This window comes from Xenopus laevis, chromosome 7S (assembly GCF_017654675.1).
Source record: "Xenopus laevis strain J_2021 chromosome 7S, Xenopus_laevis_v10.1, whole genome shotgun sequence".
NCBI lineage: Eukaryota > Metazoa > Chordata > Amphibia > Anura > Pipidae > Xenopus > Xenopus laevis.
This window is the reverse complement of record NC_054384.1, coordinates 91,587,908-91,610,348: the sequence shown is the minus strand read 5'-3', so window position 1 is coordinate 91,610,348 and position 22,441 is coordinate 91,587,908. Positions and strand designations below refer to the sequence as shown.

The following is a 22,441-nucleotide window of genomic DNA, read 5'->3' as shown; positions in this document are numbered from 1 at the left end:
GTTCAGATAGTCTTTAAGAACCATTTTTACCAAAGCCCAACTAAATGAGCTCACATTAGAATCAAAATTCTGTTCTCTTAACTCCTGACAGCCATAGCCATGTTTTCCTCACCGGTCTCTCAATGAGGTCAATACAGGGCTGCAGATCCAGTCCAAAATCAATAAAGTTCCACTCAATGCCCTCACGCTGATACTCCTCCTGCTCCAGAACGAACATTGTATGGTTGAACAGTTGCTGAAGCTTCTCGTTTGTGTAATTGATGCATAGCTGTTCAAAGGAGTTCAGCTGAAGGAGAAAATTGATAGGTCAGCTAATAAAATTGAAAAGATCTGTTAGAAAGGTCATTTTGTTAGAGCATAGTTTATAATGACGAGTGAAATTGTCTTAAGTAGTTAGTCATTAACTGTCTGACATTAACATGTCTACATAGAATTATAGTTTTACCAGTGTTGCAGGCCTAATGCTGGATTTGCTGCTTTACAAATTAGAAAGCCAATTTTGACAAATCAAGTCGCAAGTAAAGAATGTGCATTCCCTTATAGCTTGATGACGATCATATAAACAAATTGCATAAGGATCATGACACTCACCTCAAAGATTTCAAAGCCAGCAATATCCAGGATGCCTATGAAAGAGGCGCCTTGCCTTTTGGTCCTGTCCAGAGCCTTGTTAATGCGGTGAACCAACCAGCGGAACAGTCTTTCATACAGAGCTTTTGCAAGGGCTTCCACAGCAAAGTCCGCCTGGCAAAGGGCAAACCAGAAATCAGAATTCTATGCCATACATTTCTCTACCAATAACTGGTGTTCTGTTTTTCTAAGGCAGTGCTGTTTAGGTTCATTATTCCTTATGCCACTTATTCAAGTGCTGTATAGCAGTAAAATGACTATGTTATCGAAAGAAGTCTATGGAGTCTTTGAGCAGTTAGGGGGCAGCAAGGGGGCCTCATGTTGGACAGCCCTGTTCTTAATTATAAAGTTCATGTTTTTTAAAACTCTATTAAATTAGAATATACTCGAAATTTGACTGGGGGATTATTTATAAAAAAATTGAATATCTAAAACGCTGACTAATTTTACCGACTCAAGAACTCATATCAAATTTGACTAAACTCGATTCAAGTTTTTTCTCCAAAAAAAAGAAAGCTACTAACATATCCAAATTGATCCCTGGACCTCTCCCATTGACTTATACATGAACCTGGCAGGTTTTAGATGGCGAATAGTCGAATTCAAGTTCTTAAAGGGCCAGAGTATGATAAATCTCAAAATATAAATTCGAATATAAACTTGAATTGAGTTTGGATAATTCACAATTTGAATTTTCAATTCACAATTTGAATTTTCAATTCACAATTTGAAATAAATCTAATAAATCTGCCCTTTAATGTTGCTTTAGTTCTTTAATAGGTTGTCAATTAGTTTCATCAGAACTCAATTTTTTATTAGCAATTGTTATTGCTATACATGCAGATTCATTTACAATACTTGACGCCTAAAAGACTAGACCAAAGATTAGTTTTGTACCATGAGATCACATTATATTTGTTTAAGGTGTCAAAAACCTGCAGCTGCAGTTAAACAGCTATTCTCATTATCCCTGGCAATTGTTTTGTATGGGCATGCTTGATTTAATAAACACATTTTTTTAGTTTCTCACCTGTTCTTTAGTCTGGGCCTTCTGGACATAATCACGGCCAACTTTAATCCTTGGCATCAGGATGGCACGGGTAAACTCTGTGACATTGAGTCCCAAGAGGTGGCAAAGTTTCTGAGCAGCTAGATATGAACAGTGACAAACACGAGAATGAGTGTGCTTCAAAAATTAAATAATGTTAAATCTGTTGGGACACTATAAACCAGTGATCCCCAACCAGTAGCTCGTGAGCAACATGTTGCTCACCAACCCCTTGGATGTTGCTCCAAGTGGCCTCAGGAGCAGGAGCTTATTTTTGAATTCCAGACTTGGAGGCAAGTTTTGGTTTCATAAAAACCAGGTGCACTGCCAAACAGAGTCTCAATGTAGGTTGACAATCCACATAGGGGCTACCAAATGGCCAATCACAACACTTATTTGGCACCCCAAGAACATTTTTCATACTAGTGTTGTTCCCCAACTACTTTTACATCTGAATGTAGCTCATGGGTTCAAAAGTTTGTGGATCCCTGCTATAAACCTTCACAAAGCATCCTGTGGATGATTAACTTATGTACACATTAGTACTTTTAATCAAGTTGTGGGTTGTTCTAAAACACCTAAAATGTGCAACTTACAGGAGTAGGCAAAAATAAAACAAGAACCCAATACTGCATTTTGTGCAGGTACAGGATTTGTAGTTCAATGTAACCAATCCTACTTATCCTGTTTATTTACCCCTATAATCTGAAAATAGAACTCCACTAAAACAGATTAGTCCAATGAAATGCTAATGAACGAGTAGGGAGGAAAGAGGATGATATTCCCAAAAGCTTTTGACACTCAGGTCACAAATGTAATGAGACATTACCTGTGTTATCTGGCATTGACGCTTGATCTGTATTCCTTTCTTTCCTGAAAATTATATTGCCAAACTGCAAAACTGCCGACACCATTTTAAGCAATGCTGTGTGAAATAAGGAAGAACAGGATTTAGCAGATTGTCATACAGGTGTGCTGCAAGAGACAAGCTTTGCCATGAACTCAGTAAAGGGCAATTGTGCTGTTATAAAGCAACTGTAAAACACAGCAAGGTGCAATCTCTGAATTAACCGCTGCAGGCCACTTAGAAAGTCGCTGGCTTTTATCTGCAAGCATCACAAGCAAACGGCAGTCTTTCCCTGTTCAAGAAGGCCAATGTGTATGCCCAAAAGTGTAAGGGTAAGGCCAGACGAGGAGATACGGGGAGATTTTGTCGCATGGCGACTTATCGCCACGTCTTTTGCGCGACTACCTCCCCGAACTGCCTCAGCGTTTTTTCCCGATAGGCTCGAATGAAAAGTCGCCTGCGTTAATGCACACGCGGCGATGCGTTTTCTCACTGAGGCAACTTTGGGCGACTATTGAAAATGCATCGCCGCGTGTGCTTTAGCGCAGGCGATTTTGCGCTGTAGCCTATGGGGAAAAGACGCTGAGGCAGTTTGGGGAGATAGTCGCGCAAAAGACGTGGCGATAAGTCGCCAGGCGACAAAATCTCCCCGAATCTCCTCGTCTGGCCTTACCCTAAATCTGCTTACATGTGCAGTCAGGAGCATAAGGTGCTGGGAAAAGATAGTCAATGCACCACTAGGTATAAGGACTCTCTACTAGTTACAAAATAGCAACTGGAATCTCACCATACCACACACAAATGAGATATAGGACAAATCTTTGTGTGATAAAACAAAATTCTGGAAGCTAAATGCTACCTTCTCGGCCCACATTTTTCTTACAAGCAAGTCATTTGGTTTTTTTTAGCAAACAACAGATATATTTGCTTCCTACACACTCCCAATTACCCTCAGACAGTAATGAATTGTCCATGAATAGTACTGTGTAAGTTATGTGGCAGTAAATAATGCTGCTAGGCAACATTCTTATGCCTTCAAATCAGGGCCCGTCTTGAACTTACACATGATTTCTTCATGGTTAAATCCCATGATTTTCATGGATTCCATTGTCTCTTGAAAGATGTCCCGGTCCTGCTGTCCAGTAATGGGCAGGTTTCCATTAGACAAGAAACGGTACTGATTGAAGGGCTCCAGAAGCAAGTCGGCTGGGAAATAAAATGCATACAGTTTAGTAATACTGAATATTTTTTTTGCTGTGTCTCCAGGTACTTTACTCAGAGACAGAGAGGAAAGAGAGGAAGCAAGATAGAGAAAGTAGGATTTAATAGTGTATTGATGTAGAGAGAGAGCTTGAGTATTTTATCTATATACAGTATATTGGATTCATTATCGGCAACTCGTTCGACAGAAAGCTCTGAATTACAGGCCACCTCCCACAGACTCCATTCCAAAGGAGAACAGAGATTTCAAATGAAAAATAAACGAACTATGACCTGGTACTGAATGGTCTTTTGAAATCTAGGTTCCATCCATGCTCAGTAAGGTCAAAAAACCTGACCAAATCAGGGCATGTAAGGGAACCTTATCATGTTTAGGTCATGCATATCCCACATCCCCACTTTATATTGTTGAATTAATGCTCTTGTGAACATGTACAAGACTTCTGTTAGGAGCACAAACAACAAGTTCACTGTGTATCTGTAATACAAGAAAAAAATTAAATACGTGATTACTGTATTTGTATTCATCACTCCATGTTCCTGTCCCTGAGCCCAACCTACGCCAGTTCAGCATTGCCCGCCCACACCCAATCATTTATAAAGTAGAAATAGAAACAAGCTACTGAATGAAACCTCTCACAAGCACCACAGGCATAAAGCAAAGGTGATTTATGCAAAAAAAGATAGGAAATTCAAACGGCGATAGGGAAAACAAAATGCTCTCTATGGACAGAAGAATTGGAATAATAAGAGGGCACCTTGGCAGGTCCCTTACACATTGTATGGAAGGAAGAAATTAATTGCAATGTCAATCTACACATATTCTGCATATCAAAAAATATGTCATTTAATATGCTTCCAGTGTTTTTAAGCTCTGCTGAAAATGAAATGAGCATGGTTGAAAATTATATACCTACTTTTCATACTATTGCCATTTATTTAGAAGGGTGGGAAGGGCTTTATTGTACCATTTCAATTTATACAAAAGGGTGGGAAGGGCTATACTGTACTCTCCATTTATTTAGAAGGGTGGGAAGGGCTATATTGTACTATTTCCATTTATACAGAAGGGTGGGAAGGGCTATACTGTACTCTCCATTTATTCAGAAGGATGGGAAGGGCTATACTGTATTATTTCCATTTATTCAGGAAGATGGGGAGGGCTATACTGTACTCACCATTTATTCAGAAGAGAGGAAAGGGCTATACTGTATTCTCAATTTATTCAGAAGGGTGGGAAGGGCTATATTGTACTATTTCCATTTATTCAGGAAGGTGGGGAGGGCTATACTGTACTCTCCATTTATTCAGAAGGGTGGGATGAGCTATACTGTACTATTACCATTTATTTAGGAAGGTGGAAAGAGGTATATTGTACTATTTCCATTTATTCAGAAGGGTGGGAAGGGCTATACTGTACACTCCATTTATTTAGAAGGGTGGGAAGGGCTATATTGTACTATTTCCATTTATACAGAAGGGTGGGAAGGGCTATACTGTACTCTCCATTTATTCAGAAGGATGAGAAGGGCTATATTGTATTATTTCCATTTTTACAGAAGGGTGGGAAGGGCTATACTGTATTCTCAATTTATTCAGAAGGGAGGAAAGGGCTATACTGTATTCTCAATTTATTCAGAAGGGTGGGAAGGGCTATACTGTATTCTCAATTTATTCAGAAGGGTGGGAAGGGCTATACTGTATTCTCAATATATTCAGAAGGGTGGGATGGGCTATACTGTATTCTCAATTTATTCAGAAGGGTGGGAAGGGCTATACTGTATTCTCAATTTATTCAGAAGGGTGGGAAGGGCTATACTGTATTCTCAATTTATTCAGAAGGGTGGGAAGGGCTATACTGTATTCTCAATTTATTCAGAAGGGTGGGAAGGGCTATACTGTATTCTCAATTTATTCAGAAGGGTGGGAAGGGCTATACTGTATTCTCAATTTATTTAGAAGGGTGGGAAGGGCTATACTGTACTATTTCCATTTATTCAGGAAGGTGGGGAGGGCTATACTGTACTCTCCATTTATTCAGAAGGGTGAGAAGGGCTATACTGAACTATTTTTGTGTATTCAGGAAGGTGGGAAAGGCTATACTGTACTCTTTTCATTTATTCAGAAGGGTGGAAAGGGCGATACTGTTTGTCTCAACAAGGGCAACAATATTGTTTCTAGTGGTCAAATTAGGCACTGCTTTTGAAACAAAACAAAATGTCGGAAAATATTTCGCCTCCCCTCAATTGTGACAAGCGATGTGGTAGCTCCTGCTTGTATATAATACGTGACATTTAGAGCATTACATGATTGTCTAAACCTTATTTTTCAGTGGAGAAATTTTCTCTATCAGACAGATGGAAAATGGGTAATCAGTACTTACTTTTCACATGCTCCCCTGCTCCTGCTAGCAGCTGGTAAAAAACATGGAATGTTCTTTCATCTTTAGCTTGCCGAACAGCACGAGACTTCTCCAACAAATCTGAATATAATGATTAAGGCTGGAAACAAACAAGGTCCGTGGCCATAAACAGCATAACCAATCAGCAAATTGCCATTGGGCATTATTAAGACATTTGGGGGCAGATGCATCAAGGGTCGAATATCGAGGGTTAATTAACCCTCGATATTCGACTGGGAATGAAAATCCTTCGACTTCGTATATCAAAGTCGAAGGATTTTGCCCAAAAACTGCGATCAAAGGAATAATCCTTCGATCGAACGATTAAATCCTTCGAATCGAACGATTCGAAGGATTTTAATCCAACGATCGAAGGATTATCCTTCGACTAAAAAAACTTAGCCAAGCCTATGGGGACCTTCCCCATAGGCTAACATTGGGTTCAGTAGCTTTTAGGTGGCGAACTAGGGGGTCAAAGTTTTTTCTTAAAGAGATAGTACTTTGACTATCAAATGGTCGAACGATTTTTAGTTTGAATCCTTCGATTCGAAGTCGTGGTCGAAGTAGCCCATTCGATGGTCGAAGTAGCCCAAAAAACACTTCGAAATTCGACGTTTTTTTACTTCGAACCCTTCACTCGAAGTTAATGAATTGGCCCCTTAATCACCCGACAGAGAAAGGATACAAGTCTCAATGTTGGCTCCAACGATGTAACCAGCAACATCAAAATTGATGCGGATAAATTTACCCTAAGAAAAAACAATTATTATAAAAGATGTATGAAACCATTAAGAGTTCGAAAGAAGCTTGTATTTTGCAATTACCGTGATCAGAAGTGAGCTTTGTTTCAGATAAAATACTGTACTAGCAAGTTTTTCATCTAAGGGATAAATAGGCTAATTGTTGCCAGATGCTCACAAATAACTAACATAATGGCAATAACAGTTCACCGGTAAATATACTTTCTTTGAAACCACTAAAAGATCTTAGTGAACCAGCAGATTACTGTGCAAGCTGAATAACATAAAGCATATGGTTTCTTAATGGTGACTGAGGGGCCAGCATGGCTTTAGCTTTGTTACATTTTAAAAGTTTGTTATCGGTAGGGATGCACAAAATCCACTATTTTTGGATATGGTCAAACCCATAAATCCTTCATGAAAGATTTGGCCGAATACCAAACCAAATCCAAATCCTAATTTGCATATGCAAATCAGCAGCGTGAAGGGAAAAAGAGAACTGCCAATGCAGCGCAGAGATAGACATTTTTTTACTTTCTTGTTTTGTGATGAAAAGTAACATGATTTTAAGGATTGGTATTTGGTTCGAATACCGAACCAAATCCTGGATTCAATGCATTCCAAGATTTCGGCATATCTTTTGAACATTATTTTGTTTGGACTCATTTTTGTCCTCAACCCATAGAATAAGAATTCATGGGCTCCTTAAAGGAACAGTTCAGTGTAAAAATAAAAACTGGGTAAATAGACAGGCTGTGCAAAATAAAAAATGTTTCTAATATAGTTAGTTAGCCAAAAATGTGATGTATAAAGGCTGGAGTGACTGGATGACAGATCAATACCCAACTTCCTGCTTTTCAGCTCTGTGGTTTCCACTGATTGGTTACCAGTCAGTAACCAATCAGAGACTTTGTGCGGGGGGGGGGCACATGTGTCATAATGGTTTGCTTTTGAATCTGAGCTGAATGCTAAGGATCAATTGCAAACTCACTGAACAGTTAGTTATGTCCCATGTGGCCCCCCTTAAAGCCGCTGACTAACTCAGCGTTAGAGAGCTGAAAATCAGGAAGTAGTGTTCTGGCCATTATGTTACACATCCAGTCACTCCAGCCTTTATACATTACATTTTTGGCTAACTAATTATACTAGTTATATTTTCATATTGCACAGCCTATCTATTTACCCAGTTGTTATTTTTAGACTGAACTGTTCCTTTAATAACCAACAATAAGAAATATATCTTCCATATATTGATCATTATTGGTAACATTTTGCCTGAACTCTGAATTATATGTCTAAGCCTACAAATAAAACACATAAATTAATCAAGTACAGGTATGGGGTCTGTTATCCGGAAACCCATTATCCAGAAAGTTCCAAATTACGGGATGGCCGTCTCCCAATGACTCCATTATAATAAAATAATTTTAAATTTTAAAATGATTTCCTTTTTCTCTTTAATAATAAAACAGTATCTTGTACTTGATCCAAACTAAGATTTAACTAATCCTTATTGAAGGCAAAACAAGCCTATTTGGGTTTATTTCATGTTTAAAGGAGAAGGAAAGCTCCAAGACAGTTTATTACCAACAGATTAGCCACAATACTGCAATCTAGAACGCTATATTTATTCTGCAGAATGCTTTACCATACCTGAGTAAACAGCTCTAGACACTGTCTCTGTTTAGGATAGAAGCTGCTTTATAAGCTTGGTGTGACATCACTTCCTGTCTGAGTCTCTCCCTGCTCACTTACAGCTCTGAGCTCAGATTACAGCAGGGATGGGAGGAGGGAGGGGGAGAGGAGCAAACTGAGCATGCTCAAGCCCTGCCCTGGAGGTTTATGCTGAAAACAGGAAGTCTGATACAGAAGCCCATGTGTTCACAATAAAAGCAAAGAAATGCTGTTTTTCTTTTGACAGAGGACTCAGAGCAGCATTACTTTTAGGGGTTACTGGTGTATTTATATAGACCTTTCTGATAAAGCTTACTTAGTTTTAGCCTTTCCTTCTCCTTTAAATGATTTTTAGTAGATTTAAGACGCAGAGACCTAAATTATGGAAAGATCCCTTATCCAGAAACCCCAGGTAACTAGCATTCTGGATAATGAGTCCCATAGCTGTACAGCTAAAGCTAAGTCTACATACACAGATTTGCTTGTTCATGCAATGCCAAATAAGCAGATCTTTACCCAGATTGTGACTATCCAACTGTTTGGGCCATGGGCCAAAATAGGTACCTAGCTGATGCAGCCCTAACCTGACTGGATTTTCTAACCTGCCTGATAGATATATGAAAATTTTTCATCTACCTATATACAGTCAAAGACACCCAGAGCACCCTGTATACAGCACATCAAGCTGCGGCACAGTCTGAAAGGGTCTGAGTTGGCAGCTTTTACCCATGTATTGACCCCTTAAGCCCTTAAGCCCATAATAGTGAACAGTTTAGATGGCTTTTTTATAGAAGCTATGAATTTTCACTAAAGGGTGTGAGGATAAAAGTAAACAATTGCTTCTAAGGAAAATCATGTGAACTGAAGAATTAAATATTCAGTGGAACAAATGGGGTTAACAAGAATTTAAATTATTCTTGTTTATTCTAGGTTATTTTTTACCAAGATGTGGCTATGTTTTCTATCAAAGAGCTAGATGTATTGATTGTACAATAGTCTTTATAATGGCTTTACTCATTGGATGCATTTTGTTATTTTTAAGGTACTTAAGGATACTTGCATTATATCATTATGCTATAATGGACCGACAATATGAATTGTAAGCACTCTGAAATGTGAAATTATGCACTTTTAGGTACTCTTCATGTTTTAAGGACCTTTTCAGTAAATACAGCATTGTTAAACTGTAATTATAGATTATGCAATGTAATGTTTTTTGGGTGATCACATGATCGGTTATGGAAGAGTTTGATACCCATACACTTCCCTGTTTAACTCTGTAAGGACACTTGAGGGACAGTTGTACATATATATATATATATATAATCTATTTTTTTTTTTGTGTATGTACACAAAAAAAAGGAACTGCACTCACAGGTCTTTCGTTAAAAATTAAGTGGTTTATTTCAAAGTTTCGACTCCTAAACTCAAACCATCTTCAGGAAGTTATGGTCACATTCACTTCCTGAACCATTTTAAACACAAAAATGGCGCCAAAGTAGGATGTGATGTCATCATAAGGAGTAAACACATCTAGTATACACATAGTGCAAGTTTAACTGTGAACTTCTGTGCATTCTGTGCATGGGAAAAGCAGTTGTAATCATGTGATTGTGTGTGATGCAGGCCAAACAGCCAATTTTACATTGGTGCTAATTTAACTGACCACCCTAATTCCAAAATATATTTTTGATGCAGCGACTGTGCTTCTCCATCCCCAAAACAAACACCTATAACACATTTGTTCATACTGGTCATTGTGTTGTACAGTCATTTCTTCAAAATAGCCATAGGACAGAAAGAAGATACTCAACTTACAAATCGAGAAGAGTTGTCATTTTTCACAGTCTTGGCATTGCCAAAAGCTTCCAATATAGGGTTGGCCTGCAGGAGCTGGTGCTCTAGCTCTCCCTGCCAACAAAAAATATACAATACGTTAAATAATAGCAGAAAAAGTGTCACAGAGGTGGACAGGTTCTTTATAACCATTAGCAGAGCTTTCACCAAGAAGCTTTGTAACCCAAGAGCTGAAAGGGAATCAGAAACTACCAGCGAAGGAAGAAAAGAATTTCCGAGGCTGGTGAAACCTATTACTATTTAAACATGGACTGGAAAAAGACATCATTGATATATGAAAGAACTTCTAGAGTTTAGAAGGGAATTTATCAGGCTCGATGTTGATAAAAGGTGCATCCAGTTAAAAAGACAGTAAAGTAGGATAAAGTAGCTGATCATGCAGAGCATTTGCATTTGTGCAAGTTTTGGCCAATTATTGACACGTTAGGAATATTTAAAACCGTTAAAATAAGAGAATGTAAAATTGTTGAGAGTGCTATTCTAAGAACTTTTGAAATGTACATTCATTATTTATTATATTAAGGGATTCATGTACTGTTAATATGAATGCATTTTGTTACTAAAGTGCCACCTGCTGGTCAGTTTCTGACCATTCTGACCACCAAGTAGTCATGGAAGTTGTCAGGAGAAAGAAAAAGGCTGCTCTGATCTTCTGGTTAGGGAAGATTTGAGAGAGAGGTTTCCATTTTTTTCCTAAGCAAAAGAACATCAGAGCAGGAGCTTTCGGCCAGAAACTGACCAGCAGGTGTCACTATTGTAACAAAATGAATTTATATTGACAGTTCATGTATCCTTTAATAGCCTGGAATAAAAAATAAATAGATAATAACTGTACGCTGCAAAAGTTCTTAGAATAGCACTCTTATCAATTTTATATTCACTTATTTTAAAGGTTTACTTATTCTGTAAACATTCAGTTAAGATCCCCATCAACTGTCAAGAGATGCCCTTCTTTTTCAGTAAACTGCAGAAGTGCTTGAACAGTTACGACATATTGAAATAAAGGTTGACTGAAAAGTTGCAGAGACAAAGAAGCAATGGCTGTGGAAACCAGACTTTACTCACGTAGAACGTATTACTGGAGCTCTGCGATCGGGGCAACAGCACAGCAAATGAAAATATACACAAAATAAATGTTAATGGGAGAAAAAAACGAAAATGAGCGAATGATGAAAAACAAAAAAAGGCAGCAGGAAATCAGTGAAAGCCAAAACAAATAACACACAGGTATGTGGGAGTGTGAAGGCACAGCACAAGGGGACAGGTGAGTAATGGTGCACACGGTGGATCTGGATATATTTAAGGAGAACTCACACAATAGGGATGCTCCGCATTTTAAGACCGGAATTTATTACAACCTATATTCATTAATTGTCCCTCTTCTTTTTAAGAAAGTGGTTAGTCTGTGGCACTAAATACACAGCAGTGTTGCACAAATACACAATGCATATGCCTAATGCAAGAGCATGCAGAAAGCATAATGCTATCTACATTAACAGAGCATGGCCGCAGCACTTTCTGCTTATTTCAATTCACAGAGTGGCCAGCAACAAGGCACAGGGAAGTTCAGCTTGATTTTTTTTTAGCTATCTTGTAGACAGACGCAATATAAACATCTCTGCAAATACTGCATAGTATGCATTATTTTTTTTATGAATTTGCATTGGGCTTTGAATATTAAGGCTACCAGATCACTTGAAAGATTTCTCTAAAATACATCTGTAAGGGATGCAGTAAATGCATTAAATTTTGCAATCAGAATAAAACCGGTGCAGCCCAGCAACTTGCATTTATTAGAAGCACCCTTGCTTTTTCCAGTGATCCTGTAACTTTTGTCTATTTTGCCTCTCTCCTACAGAAGCAGAACATTTTTTTTGCTGGGGTCACTGACCCTTGGATCCAGAGAACAGAAGTAGGGGATAGATATTCATGTTCTAGCCATGCGCCAGGTACATACATACCACTGTCTACATTTATAAAAAAATTATTTTAAGGTGAACTACCCAATTCACTTTAAAGGGGTTGTTCACCTTCCAACACTTTGTTTCAGTTCAGTTGGTTTCAGATTGTTCACCAGTATAGACTTTTTCCAATAACAGTAGAACTCCCATTTTACGTTTTTCAGGGGACCAGAAAAAAATGATGTAAAATCCAGGAAAATGTAAAATCAGGGAAATGTTTTATGCATAATTTATAGGTGGAACCACAAAACAGCAATGTAAAAAGAAAGAAAAGTTTAAGTCAGGGTATATAAAATTGAGGTTTCACTGTACTTTCTATTTTCTATGTGTGACTGTTTTTCTAATATTAGCAGCTCTAGGAGGGGGGATTGCCGACCCTGACAACTGTTCCAAATTGATACATTTAGTTGATACATTTCTTATCTTTGTCCCTGCTGAGCAGAATCCCTGAGATCCATTAAGGGTAAGGGCACACACTAAGATTTGGGGAGATTAGTCACCTGGCGACAAATCTTCTTCGGATAACTAATCTCCCCGAAAAGCCTTCCCGCTGGCTTGAATCGAAATCACCAGCGGGATGGCACTTCGTTTTTCGTTGCCTCACGAGGAAACTGGGTGACTACAGAAAATGAAGCACTCCGAGTGCCATCCAATTTAGGTAAATTTCCCCAAATCTTCGCGTCTGTCCCTGCCCTAACTGTTAGAATTGATACAATAGTTGCTAATACTCCAGAGAAAATGTATCAACTAAATGTTGGAAAATTGTAACAGTTCAGAGTCTGCACTGAGCTGCCAGACTCAAACATGAGACAGGGACATTAAACTTTAAACTAGTTAGATTTTGGAAAAATGGTAAAAAATTAAAAATAGAAAGTAATTGAAAAAAAGTCTTTATTTCTAGGGAACAATCTGAAAAAAAGTGTTTGGAAGGTGCGCCCAAGCTATGCCTCAGTGCTTCTATGGCAATGCTATTTTTCTTTTTATAATCCCAAAAACACAGCATATTTTGAGCCAAGCTTCAAGGCCCATTGTGCAATTAATACACTAGATTGAGCTCAAGCAAAGCATGGATGCATAATTCTGCACATTTGTAATGAACTAAGCTCCAGTATGTACTGCTGTCTTAAACTGGGCTCACCCAAGTCTTCTTCTGTTGAGTCTCTGAAGCATAGACCACAACTATTTTTAGGATTCATTTGTGTATTACTATTTCATACCTCCCAACATTTTGGAAATAGAAAGAGGGACAAACAGTTTGGCGGCGGAGCGTGGCGTACATTTTTGAGCACGCCCATGTTTATTTTACAAATTGTGGCAGGTTAGGACAGTTGGAACTAGAGATGCACCGAATCCAGGATTCGGTTTGGGATTCTGCATTTTTTAGCAGGATTCAGATTCTGCAGGATTCAGAATCCTTGTGCCCAGCCGAACCCTAATGTTCCCTCCCTGCCCCTAATGTGCATATGCAAATTGGGGCAGGGAGGGAAATCGTGCAGTAAAAAATGTTTTCCCCTTCCCACCCCTAATTTGCATATGCAAATTAGGATTACAATTCGGTTCGGTATCCGGCCGAATCTTTTGTGAAGGACTCTGGGGTTCGGCTGAATCCAAAACAGTGGATTTGGTGCATACCTAGTTGGAACACATTTCTGTGGTTTTTATGTGTTATTAAAGTTGCTTATACTTTAATTGTACAACAACTGTAGGCTGGACAGTTATTTTTGTATGATTAAACATCTCAGTTTAGAGGTATTTACTTTCTGATGAATGAGTAATGATACTATTATCATCATATATTGCCCTAATTTACTAAGGCAAGGTGCAAAGCAGAGTCCAATTCGGCCTCCAATGCCACTTTGGAGGTTGTGCCCACTTTGCTGAATAATGTGCAGAGCTCATAGACACAATGAAGTCCTAGAATTAACATCTGCCTTGAGAAAGTGTCCCTTCCTTTCCTACTGGGCCTATACACAACACAGCTAGTTTCCAAAAATTGAATAGCATACTTCTGTCTTTTCCTGCACCATGAGCATTGGCATGCCAGAAATGATGCATTTTGCACTCACTTTAACACAAGAAAAACACCAACACCATTTACAGTACGTCTATTACTGTTATAAATGTGGAAGTTAATTCATGTATGCATTGCTTAATTGCATGCAAGATAAGGTACTACTTTGCAAAAAAAAAGCCCATTTTGTAAATGGCAGATTGATGGCAACTTGTTTTTCTGTGCTTCCTAAGAGAGAGAGGGTGTGCCAGTGTCATGCATTGCACGTAACATGCAGGAAACACGCGCAGACAACTTGCCTTGTGTTTCATAGATTTGAACGTTTCCTTCAGGTATTAGTATAGTATGCAAGATAATCAACAGAGACTGTTAGACTGTTAGTAACCAAAGTCTATCGACAACTTCAGTGCCAGCGGAACAGCTATATAATGCCGCCAGGGCTGCTTTTAGGCAAGGGCTGAAAGGTCATTGACCCTGCACCCCTAGTATCAAAAGGAATCCTTGAGGGGAAAACTTAAGTGAATTTTAAAATATTTCCCGTAAATATACACTCCAGCTCTATCAGAATCTGTATCCTCAGGCATTTCTGCCTTGCCAGGGGTCCCTGCTTCTTTGACTTTGGCCCTGGTTGCTGTCCTGTTTGGCCATGAAGTATACAGTGCAGTTTCTACAGATGTGATGTCCACATGATAATCTGTTACTCTCATGCAACGCCTGTGATCTTACTGTGACGCATGCAAACATTAAACAAAGGTTTACTCTTATTCTCTATTAGACGTATTCATGTTTGGTGGAAATCCTTTTAAATCATTTCGAATTTGCAGTCTACAACTGGAGAAGGAGGGCTGGTCCCAGAGGAAAGTGGATTCTGTGCAGGTTGTCATACCTTATATGGGACCGACATAAAGATCACACAAGTTTCATGGTTAGAAGCTGTGACATTTGGCCATATGATAATCCATAGGGTTTTACCCTGCCTGTCTGCAATATGGTAACCACTATATTCCCCTGGTTTATACGGCAGTTTTCAATGACAGTTCTTCCTCTGCAGAGTATCAATGATTCAGTGTGGTTCATTTATGTTAACAGCGCACTGTAGAATTCTGCACTATTATGTGACTTTAGGGTGCTACAGGCAAAAATTCCCATAAAAGCAAGGCATGAATGTTGACGTAATCCCTGTACCTTATATATCTTAGTGAGAAAATGCCTGAACATTTAGGTTAGATACACCCAGGGCAGATTCTCAGAATCAACCGATCCACTGGCCTCTGACTGTATCTGCACTCAAAGGCAATGAGTCGACCTGGGAGCGATTTCATCTCAGAAACGGGTGAATACACATTTTGTTTGTGCTGAAATCTGCTCTATTTGTATGTACCCGGGCCTACACAGTCACTGTGAGCGCAGATAAAAAACAGTGGATCTTACACAGGTTTATACGCAGGTTGAGAATCAGCCCCGGGTGGCACTAGCCGTAGTGGGTTATGTAAAAACAGGTTCATAGATTCTTCCAGTTCTGGTAGCACATAAAAACTTTAGGAAGCCCTATTGTCTTTATCCCATAGTATACACTACAAGGCACATCTATTAAAGGTTTAGTTTTTCAAACTCCTTTAAATTCGAATATACTTGAAATTCAATTGGGGGTTTATTTAAGAGAAAAATCGAATATCTGAAACTCGCACAAAATTTATCGATTTACCGAGTCGAATTAGACTACACTCGATTTGAATTTTTTCTCCAAAAAAAACTTGAATGTCAGGAAGGCTACTAACATGTCCAAATTGGTCCCCCGGCCTCTCCCATTGACTTATTCATAAACAAAAAACAAAAAAAAAAACACCTACTTCGCCACCTATAACCTACCAAGCATCAATGTTAGCCTATGGGGAAGGTCCCCATAAGCTTTCCTAGCTTTTTTTGATCGAAGGAAAAACGTTCGATCGATGGATTAAAATCCTTTGAATCGTTCGAACGAAGGAAATGCGGTAAATCCTTCGACTTTGATATTACCATCAAATTGGCTACTTCGACCTTAAATTGAACTAAAAATCGTTCGACTATTTGATAGTCGAAGTACTGTCTCTTTAAAAAAAACAAATAAAAAACTTCGACTTATACATAAACTCGGCAGGTTTTAGGTGGCGAATAGTTGAATTCGAGTTCTTAAAGGGCCAGCATATGATAAATCTCAAATTCTAATTTGAATTAAAACTCGAATCGAGTTTGGATAATCGACAATTCGAATTTGAGAATTTTGACCATAAAATTTTCAATTCAACCATTAATAAATCTGCCCCTACATGTGCCATAGCCCTTAGGAAAAGGATCCGTTAGCAAATGCAAAAATATTTCATGGTAGTTGGGATTAATGCACTGACATTCCTACAGTTACAGTTGTTTGCGATGTGACTTATTTCCGTTGATCTCAATGGATATTGAACAGTTTACGTGTCTCAAGTGTAAATGCAACCACACTATTCTCAATTCGATTTGGGTGCATTTTTCATGTTATAAAATGTTCACTTCCTATTCAAGTACTGTCATTTTTGGCAGTGATTCCTGTAACTGAAACTTTTCGGCACTGCCAAAGAACATAAACTTTGAGAGCACAGCAAATAGGAAGTGAACAGCGCTAACAATTTATCAGGTTAAGTAAAATAAATATAATGGCATCCTAGAGTTTAATTACATTATTTTAGCTCCAAATTTTCCTACTGAGTACATCTCTTTGAGATATGAGGCACTATGGGCCATGATATTGCTATAGAAATCTAGATAGGTTAGTACTTACCGGGGCTGTGTGTTCCTTCCGGCCCTTATGTGAAGAAGCCACATGAGCCAAATACTGGATGACTTTCTTTGTGTTTTCTGTCTTGCCGGCACCTGATTCTCCACTGAGTTAAAAAGAGAAAAAAAGTTTTTTTCACAATGGCTGTAACGCTCCTTTGCATGTATGGCTACCTTTCATTATGTTCTGGCTAGGGGGTAATAAAGGCACAAGGATCTTGAAGTCAATGTGTGCTTACTAGTGATGGGCACAGGCCCGGACTGGCAATCTGTGGGTTCTGGCAAATGCCAGAGGGGCTGCTATAAGGTGCCATAGAAAGTCAGTATTTAGGGAAAGAAGTGGAGGTAAGTGCCCAAAGCATGTACCGGTAATACTAACCATCTCTGCCCTCTCATTTTTTACAAAAAAAATGGCATTGTATTTGTCCACGTTACATTTTTGTATGCAAGATACCTATGTTTATTCTGCATGTCTGAGAAATATATTGGGAAATGTCAACTCTACGCAGCCTCTACCATAGCTACCTGTGGATTATGCAGAATACTTACAGTACTGTAAATAATTGCTGCTGTCAGGGCCATTGATGAATAAAAATAGTAGTGTATATGGTAGGCGAGAAAGCAATGTAAGCCAACCTACACGACGTTCCTAAAACATAATGTGTTGTACACTATGCCCCCTAAAAACTAAAGTAAAATGGGTAAAAAATACAGGGACAGAAATTACTTTCTTCCATAATGCACTTGTTTTCATCTTCCCTACCCTAAGGGGCAGATTTATTAAGGGTTTAATTGTAAATATGAATTTTAATTTTCGAGTTGGATTTTTTCAAGTCAAAACTCACAAATTCAAGTTGGGAATAATCCACACTCAAATTCGAGATTTATCATACCTGGACCCTGGGAACAACTCAAATTCGACTATTTGCCACCTAAAACCTGCCGAGTTCATGTAGACGTTAATGGCAGAGGTCCAGTGACCAATTTGAAGATATTAATAGCCTTCCTAACATTTTTTTTTTCGGAGAAATTACTCAATTTGCGTTTAGCCGAATTAGATTAGAGTTTTCGGGTCGGTAATATTCATTCAGGTTTTAGGCGTACGTGTTTTTTTTTAATAATAATCTCCCATTTTAATTTGTGAGTATATTTGAATTATTAGAGTAAAAAAAATTCACACAAACTCGAAATTCGACTTTTGATAAATCTGCCCCTTAACATCTTCAATGGTATCAGAATACCAATAAATTTCTCATCCATATTTGTGTCACTGTGGGTACCAGAAGAGAACTAAGACATGTTTGCTCTTAATAGAGATGTGCTGTGTTTACTCACGTGCAAAGGATGGACTGATCCTCCCGATCTAAAGAAATAACAAGACATAAGACGAAGAACATTAATTACAATGAAAAAGAAAACACAAACATTGTTGCACATTGCTTTCATACTTTCATATAAAGTAACCTATTAAGTGCCTTGCTCTTTTAGTCACAATCTCAAAAGTGAATTTTCAAGTGTAATTTGGTTGATAGGTCATAATAACCCTAGCAACCAGACAGCAGTTTGCAAGTCAGCATGGGAGATGAACAGTAGAGGTATTGAAAAGACTAATTGTTTGCTGGAGTTGCTGACCCCAAAACCACATCACGTTTTTAATTGGGGAGTTTCTCACAAAAGAAATAACAATGATCAAATAAAACATGCTTGGAATACGTTCATCAGTAGTTTACTAAAAGTTCATCTAAAAGTGAACTTCCCCTTTAAAGGAGAACTAAAGCCTAACTAAAGAAGAAGCTAGAAATGTTGTACATTATATTGTGTGCTTTTGTACCAGCCCAAGGCAACCACAGCCCTTTAGCAGTAAAGATCTGTGTCTCCAAAGATGCCCCAGTAGCTCCCCATCTTCTTTTCTGCTGATTCACTGCACATGCTCTGTGCTGCTGTCACTTACTGAGCTTAGGGGCCCACTCACAATATACAGTACACATAGAATAGAAATGTCACAATATAAGGCTGATTAGTAATTAATACAGATAATTACTACATGGCAGCACAGAAACCAGTGCAATTAGCATCAGAATTTAATAATCAGCCCTGTAGCATCAGCTTATATTACAGACCAACCTCATTTTCTGCTTGATAATTTGTGACGACCCCTAAGCTTAGCTTCTCAACAGCTGCTCAGAGCCCACTGAGCATGTGAGTGTCACAGACACTTTCCAAGATGGTGACCCCCTGTGACAAGTGTGAAGTCCTGGATCATTGCTGCTATTGACAAGCTGAAACTTTAGGCTGGTGCAATAAGTTCAGTATATAGAATATGGCATTTTTAACCATATTAATTTTTAGGGTTTAGTTCTCCTTTAAGGCTATGGGCACACAGATTGTTGGCTTGTGTATTTTTGCAGGATGAGAGAGGCAAATCTGCTCAGTGCCCCTGCTCCATTGATTTGAATCCGATCAACCCAAATACTGAACTCGGCTTCAGCTCTGCTGTGTGTGACCGCACACAGGATTGGATTATAATCAATGAAGCAGTGTACTGAGCAGATTTGCTTCTCTCATCCTGCAAAAATACACAAGCTGACAACAGCCAGAGCCAACAGCCTGTGTGCCAGCCTGTGTGCCCATAGCCTTAGAGTTAATTATGTGTGGGTATATTACCTTGCAGCATGCTGCGGTATGCAGTCTCTGATATTGCGTATATGTGTGGGGGTATCTCGTGCCGTTTCTTCCCTCGGTACATCTCCACTATTTGTTCAGTGTAAATGGGCAAATTCTTGTAAGGATTAATTACGACACAGAAAAGGCCGGAATACGTCTGCAATAAGAAAGAGAAGAGACAGTGAGAGACAGACATGGCCATCATCCTACAAGGAAAATAATGCTGGAGTGCAAAGGTGACAGTTAGCTTCTGGTAGGCCTGAAAGACCTTTTCCTGCTCATACAATATAGATGATTGAAAATGCATTTATTAAAGGAAGCTGCTTCTCCTGGTGGTAATACTGTAATGAAAATATAGATTTCAGAAACAATTTGTATTTAATTTTTCCCCTTTACTATTATACTCATTAAATACAGTATAATAATTATGTGAGAGAGAGAGAGAGAGAGTGAGAGAGTGAGAGAGAGAGAGAGAGAGAGAGCGCTGCAGAACAGGTTTCACATGTAATAAGCTGAGCATGTACAAACAGGGGCTGGGATGCCACCGTATACACCATATAACTGAGTTCAGCGAGACCATTGCTGGAAGAATCAGCAAATACGTTGTAGCACTACTTACCTTCTTACAATTGCTTTGATACCATGCTGATTGTCTTGTAGTAAGAAAGACCTTTGTGCATATATAAATGTAATATATATATATTTATATATAGTGAATAAAGTACCCCCTCTTGTGAAATATAAGGATATTATAAGTTACCGAGGAGTTTCATGACCATATAAAAACACGAGGCCGAGGTAACTTCTAATATCCTCATATTTTACAACTGGGGGTACTTTATTTATTATAATACACAAGTTTCAGTGAGTCATGTGACAGAAATTACATCAGAACTCACCGTTTATAACTGATGACATCAGAACTCACCGTTTATAAGGATATAACTTACAAGATTCATGGCTTTTGTGTATTATATGCTTATAATAGCATTTACGTATTTCCATACATGCAAATGCATTGGGAACACCGCACCTTCTAATCCAAGTTTAAAACATAAAGAAAAGTGTATCAAATTTGAGTTATTCCCTTACAGAAAGTGAAGAAAGGGGAATATTAGGCAGTGTCTGCATTCTTCTTTAGAAACTCAAACATTCACTGTATAAACTGAAAAATGTTTCAAGATTTTGCTTTCCTTTGAATCACTGAACTAATATTTAGTTGTATACGCAGTTTTTCTGAGAACTGCTGCACATCTGTGTTACATGGAGTCCACCAACATTTGGCACCTGTTACATTCCACAATTCTTCTGCATTTCTTGCTTTTGCCTCAGAAACTGCAATTTTCATGTCACCCCACAAGTTTTCTATTGGATTAAGGTCTAGGGATTGGGCTGGTCACTCTATAACTTCACTCTTGTTGGTCAGGAACCAAGATGTTGCTCATTTACTGGTGTGTTTGGGGTCGTTGTCTTGTTGAAACACAAATTTCAAGGATATTTCCTCTTCGGCATAAGGCAACATGATCTCTTCAAGTATTTTGATGTATTGAAACTGATCCATGATCCCTGGTATGTGATAAATAGGCCCAACACCATAGTATGAGAAACATCCCCATATCATGATGCTGGTCACCATGTTTCACACTGTACTGTGACTTGAATTCAGTGTTTGGGGGTCGTCTGACAAACTGTCTGTGGCCCCTAGACCAAAAAACAACAATCTTGCTTTCATCAGTCCACAAAATGTTGTGCCATTTCTCTTTAGGTCAGTCAATGTGTTCCTTGGCAAACTGTAAGCTCTTCAGCACACTGTTTTTCAACATTGGGACTTTGCGGGGGCTTCTTGCCGATAGTTTGGCTTCACATATGCATCTTTTAATTGTCACAGTATCACAGGTAACTTTACAATTTCTTTGTTCTTCCTGGAGCTGATCATTGGTCAAGTCTTTGCCATTTTGGCTATTCTTCTATCCATTTGAATATTTTTCTACATTCACATTTATTCAATTCTGGGCCCCTTCATTCATATTCAGTGTATACACATAATCTTAGCTTTTTCCTGTGCTTTTATGAAATGAACAGAAGGATAAAACCTGGCTAGAGTCAAAAGTGATAGATGGATTTCTTTCCTTGTGTGTGTTTAATGCTCCGACTAAGGAACAAGCCCAAACTTTGTGTGGTTTCCATAGTTGGGTGATGAGGTGAGTCTCTGGCTGCCATCCAGAATAGAATTGTTCATGGGTGGGTGAAAGACAAATGAACATGAAAAATAGCTCCTCGTTTATGCTGTAATTGAGGGGAAAAGAAAGCCCTGGGGTATTTCTGTGTGTCACACAAAGAAACATCTGTCAAAATGTGTCTGTCTGTGGCAGAAAATATGTGGTGGCAATAATGAGATTCATGGAGGGTCTGGAAACGCGTCTCCTACAGTATATGGCTGAGGGGTCTAGACTCACACAGAAGCATCTAAATAAATATAAGAGAAGAAGCACAGCAGTGTCATCAAGCAGGGATGTCTATATAGGACAATTCCCATCAGCATATCTATATATGCATCATGGACCTATATTTAAAAGCCTATACTATTTGACACT

The 22,441-nt window shown here is 38.6% G+C and overlaps 1 protein-coding gene across 9 annotated transcripts in view; it reads right to left on the bottom strand.

Annotated features, from left to right (window-relative positions):
* Nucleotides 1–22,441, bottom strand: part of LOC443585 (myosin-10) — a 158,418-nt gene that overhangs the window by 36,445 nt on the left and 99,532 nt on the right. For 6 of the 9 annotated variants that reach the window (XM_041571535.1, XM_041571536.1, XM_041571534.1 and 3 more), the window contains exons 3-14: nucleotides 19,848–20,004; nucleotides 18,519–18,546; nucleotides 17,188–17,290; nucleotides 11,484–11,504; nucleotides 10,380–10,472; nucleotides 6,833–6,896; nucleotides 6,130–6,228; nucleotides 3,588–3,731; nucleotides 2,508–2,603; nucleotides 1,661–1,779; nucleotides 592–744; nucleotides 113–286 (exon numbers count right to left, since the gene is read on the bottom strand). In XM_041571535.1, coding sequence (XP_041427469.1) covers nucleotides 113–286; nucleotides 592–744; nucleotides 1,661–1,779; nucleotides 2,508–2,603; nucleotides 3,588–3,731; nucleotides 6,130–6,228; nucleotides 6,833–6,896; nucleotides 10,380–10,472; nucleotides 11,484–11,504; nucleotides 17,188–17,290; nucleotides 18,519–18,546; nucleotides 19,848–20,004 — 1,251 coding nt within the window. The remainder of the gene's footprint in view (nucleotides 1–112; nucleotides 287–591; nucleotides 745–1,660; nucleotides 1,780–2,507; nucleotides 2,604–3,587; nucleotides 3,732–6,129; nucleotides 6,229–6,832; nucleotides 6,897–10,379; nucleotides 10,473–11,483; nucleotides 11,505–17,187; nucleotides 17,291–18,518; nucleotides 18,547–19,847; nucleotides 20,005–22,441) is intronic. The other 3 variants (XM_041571537.1, XM_041571540.1, XM_041571541.1) reach the window with 1 other exon arrangement.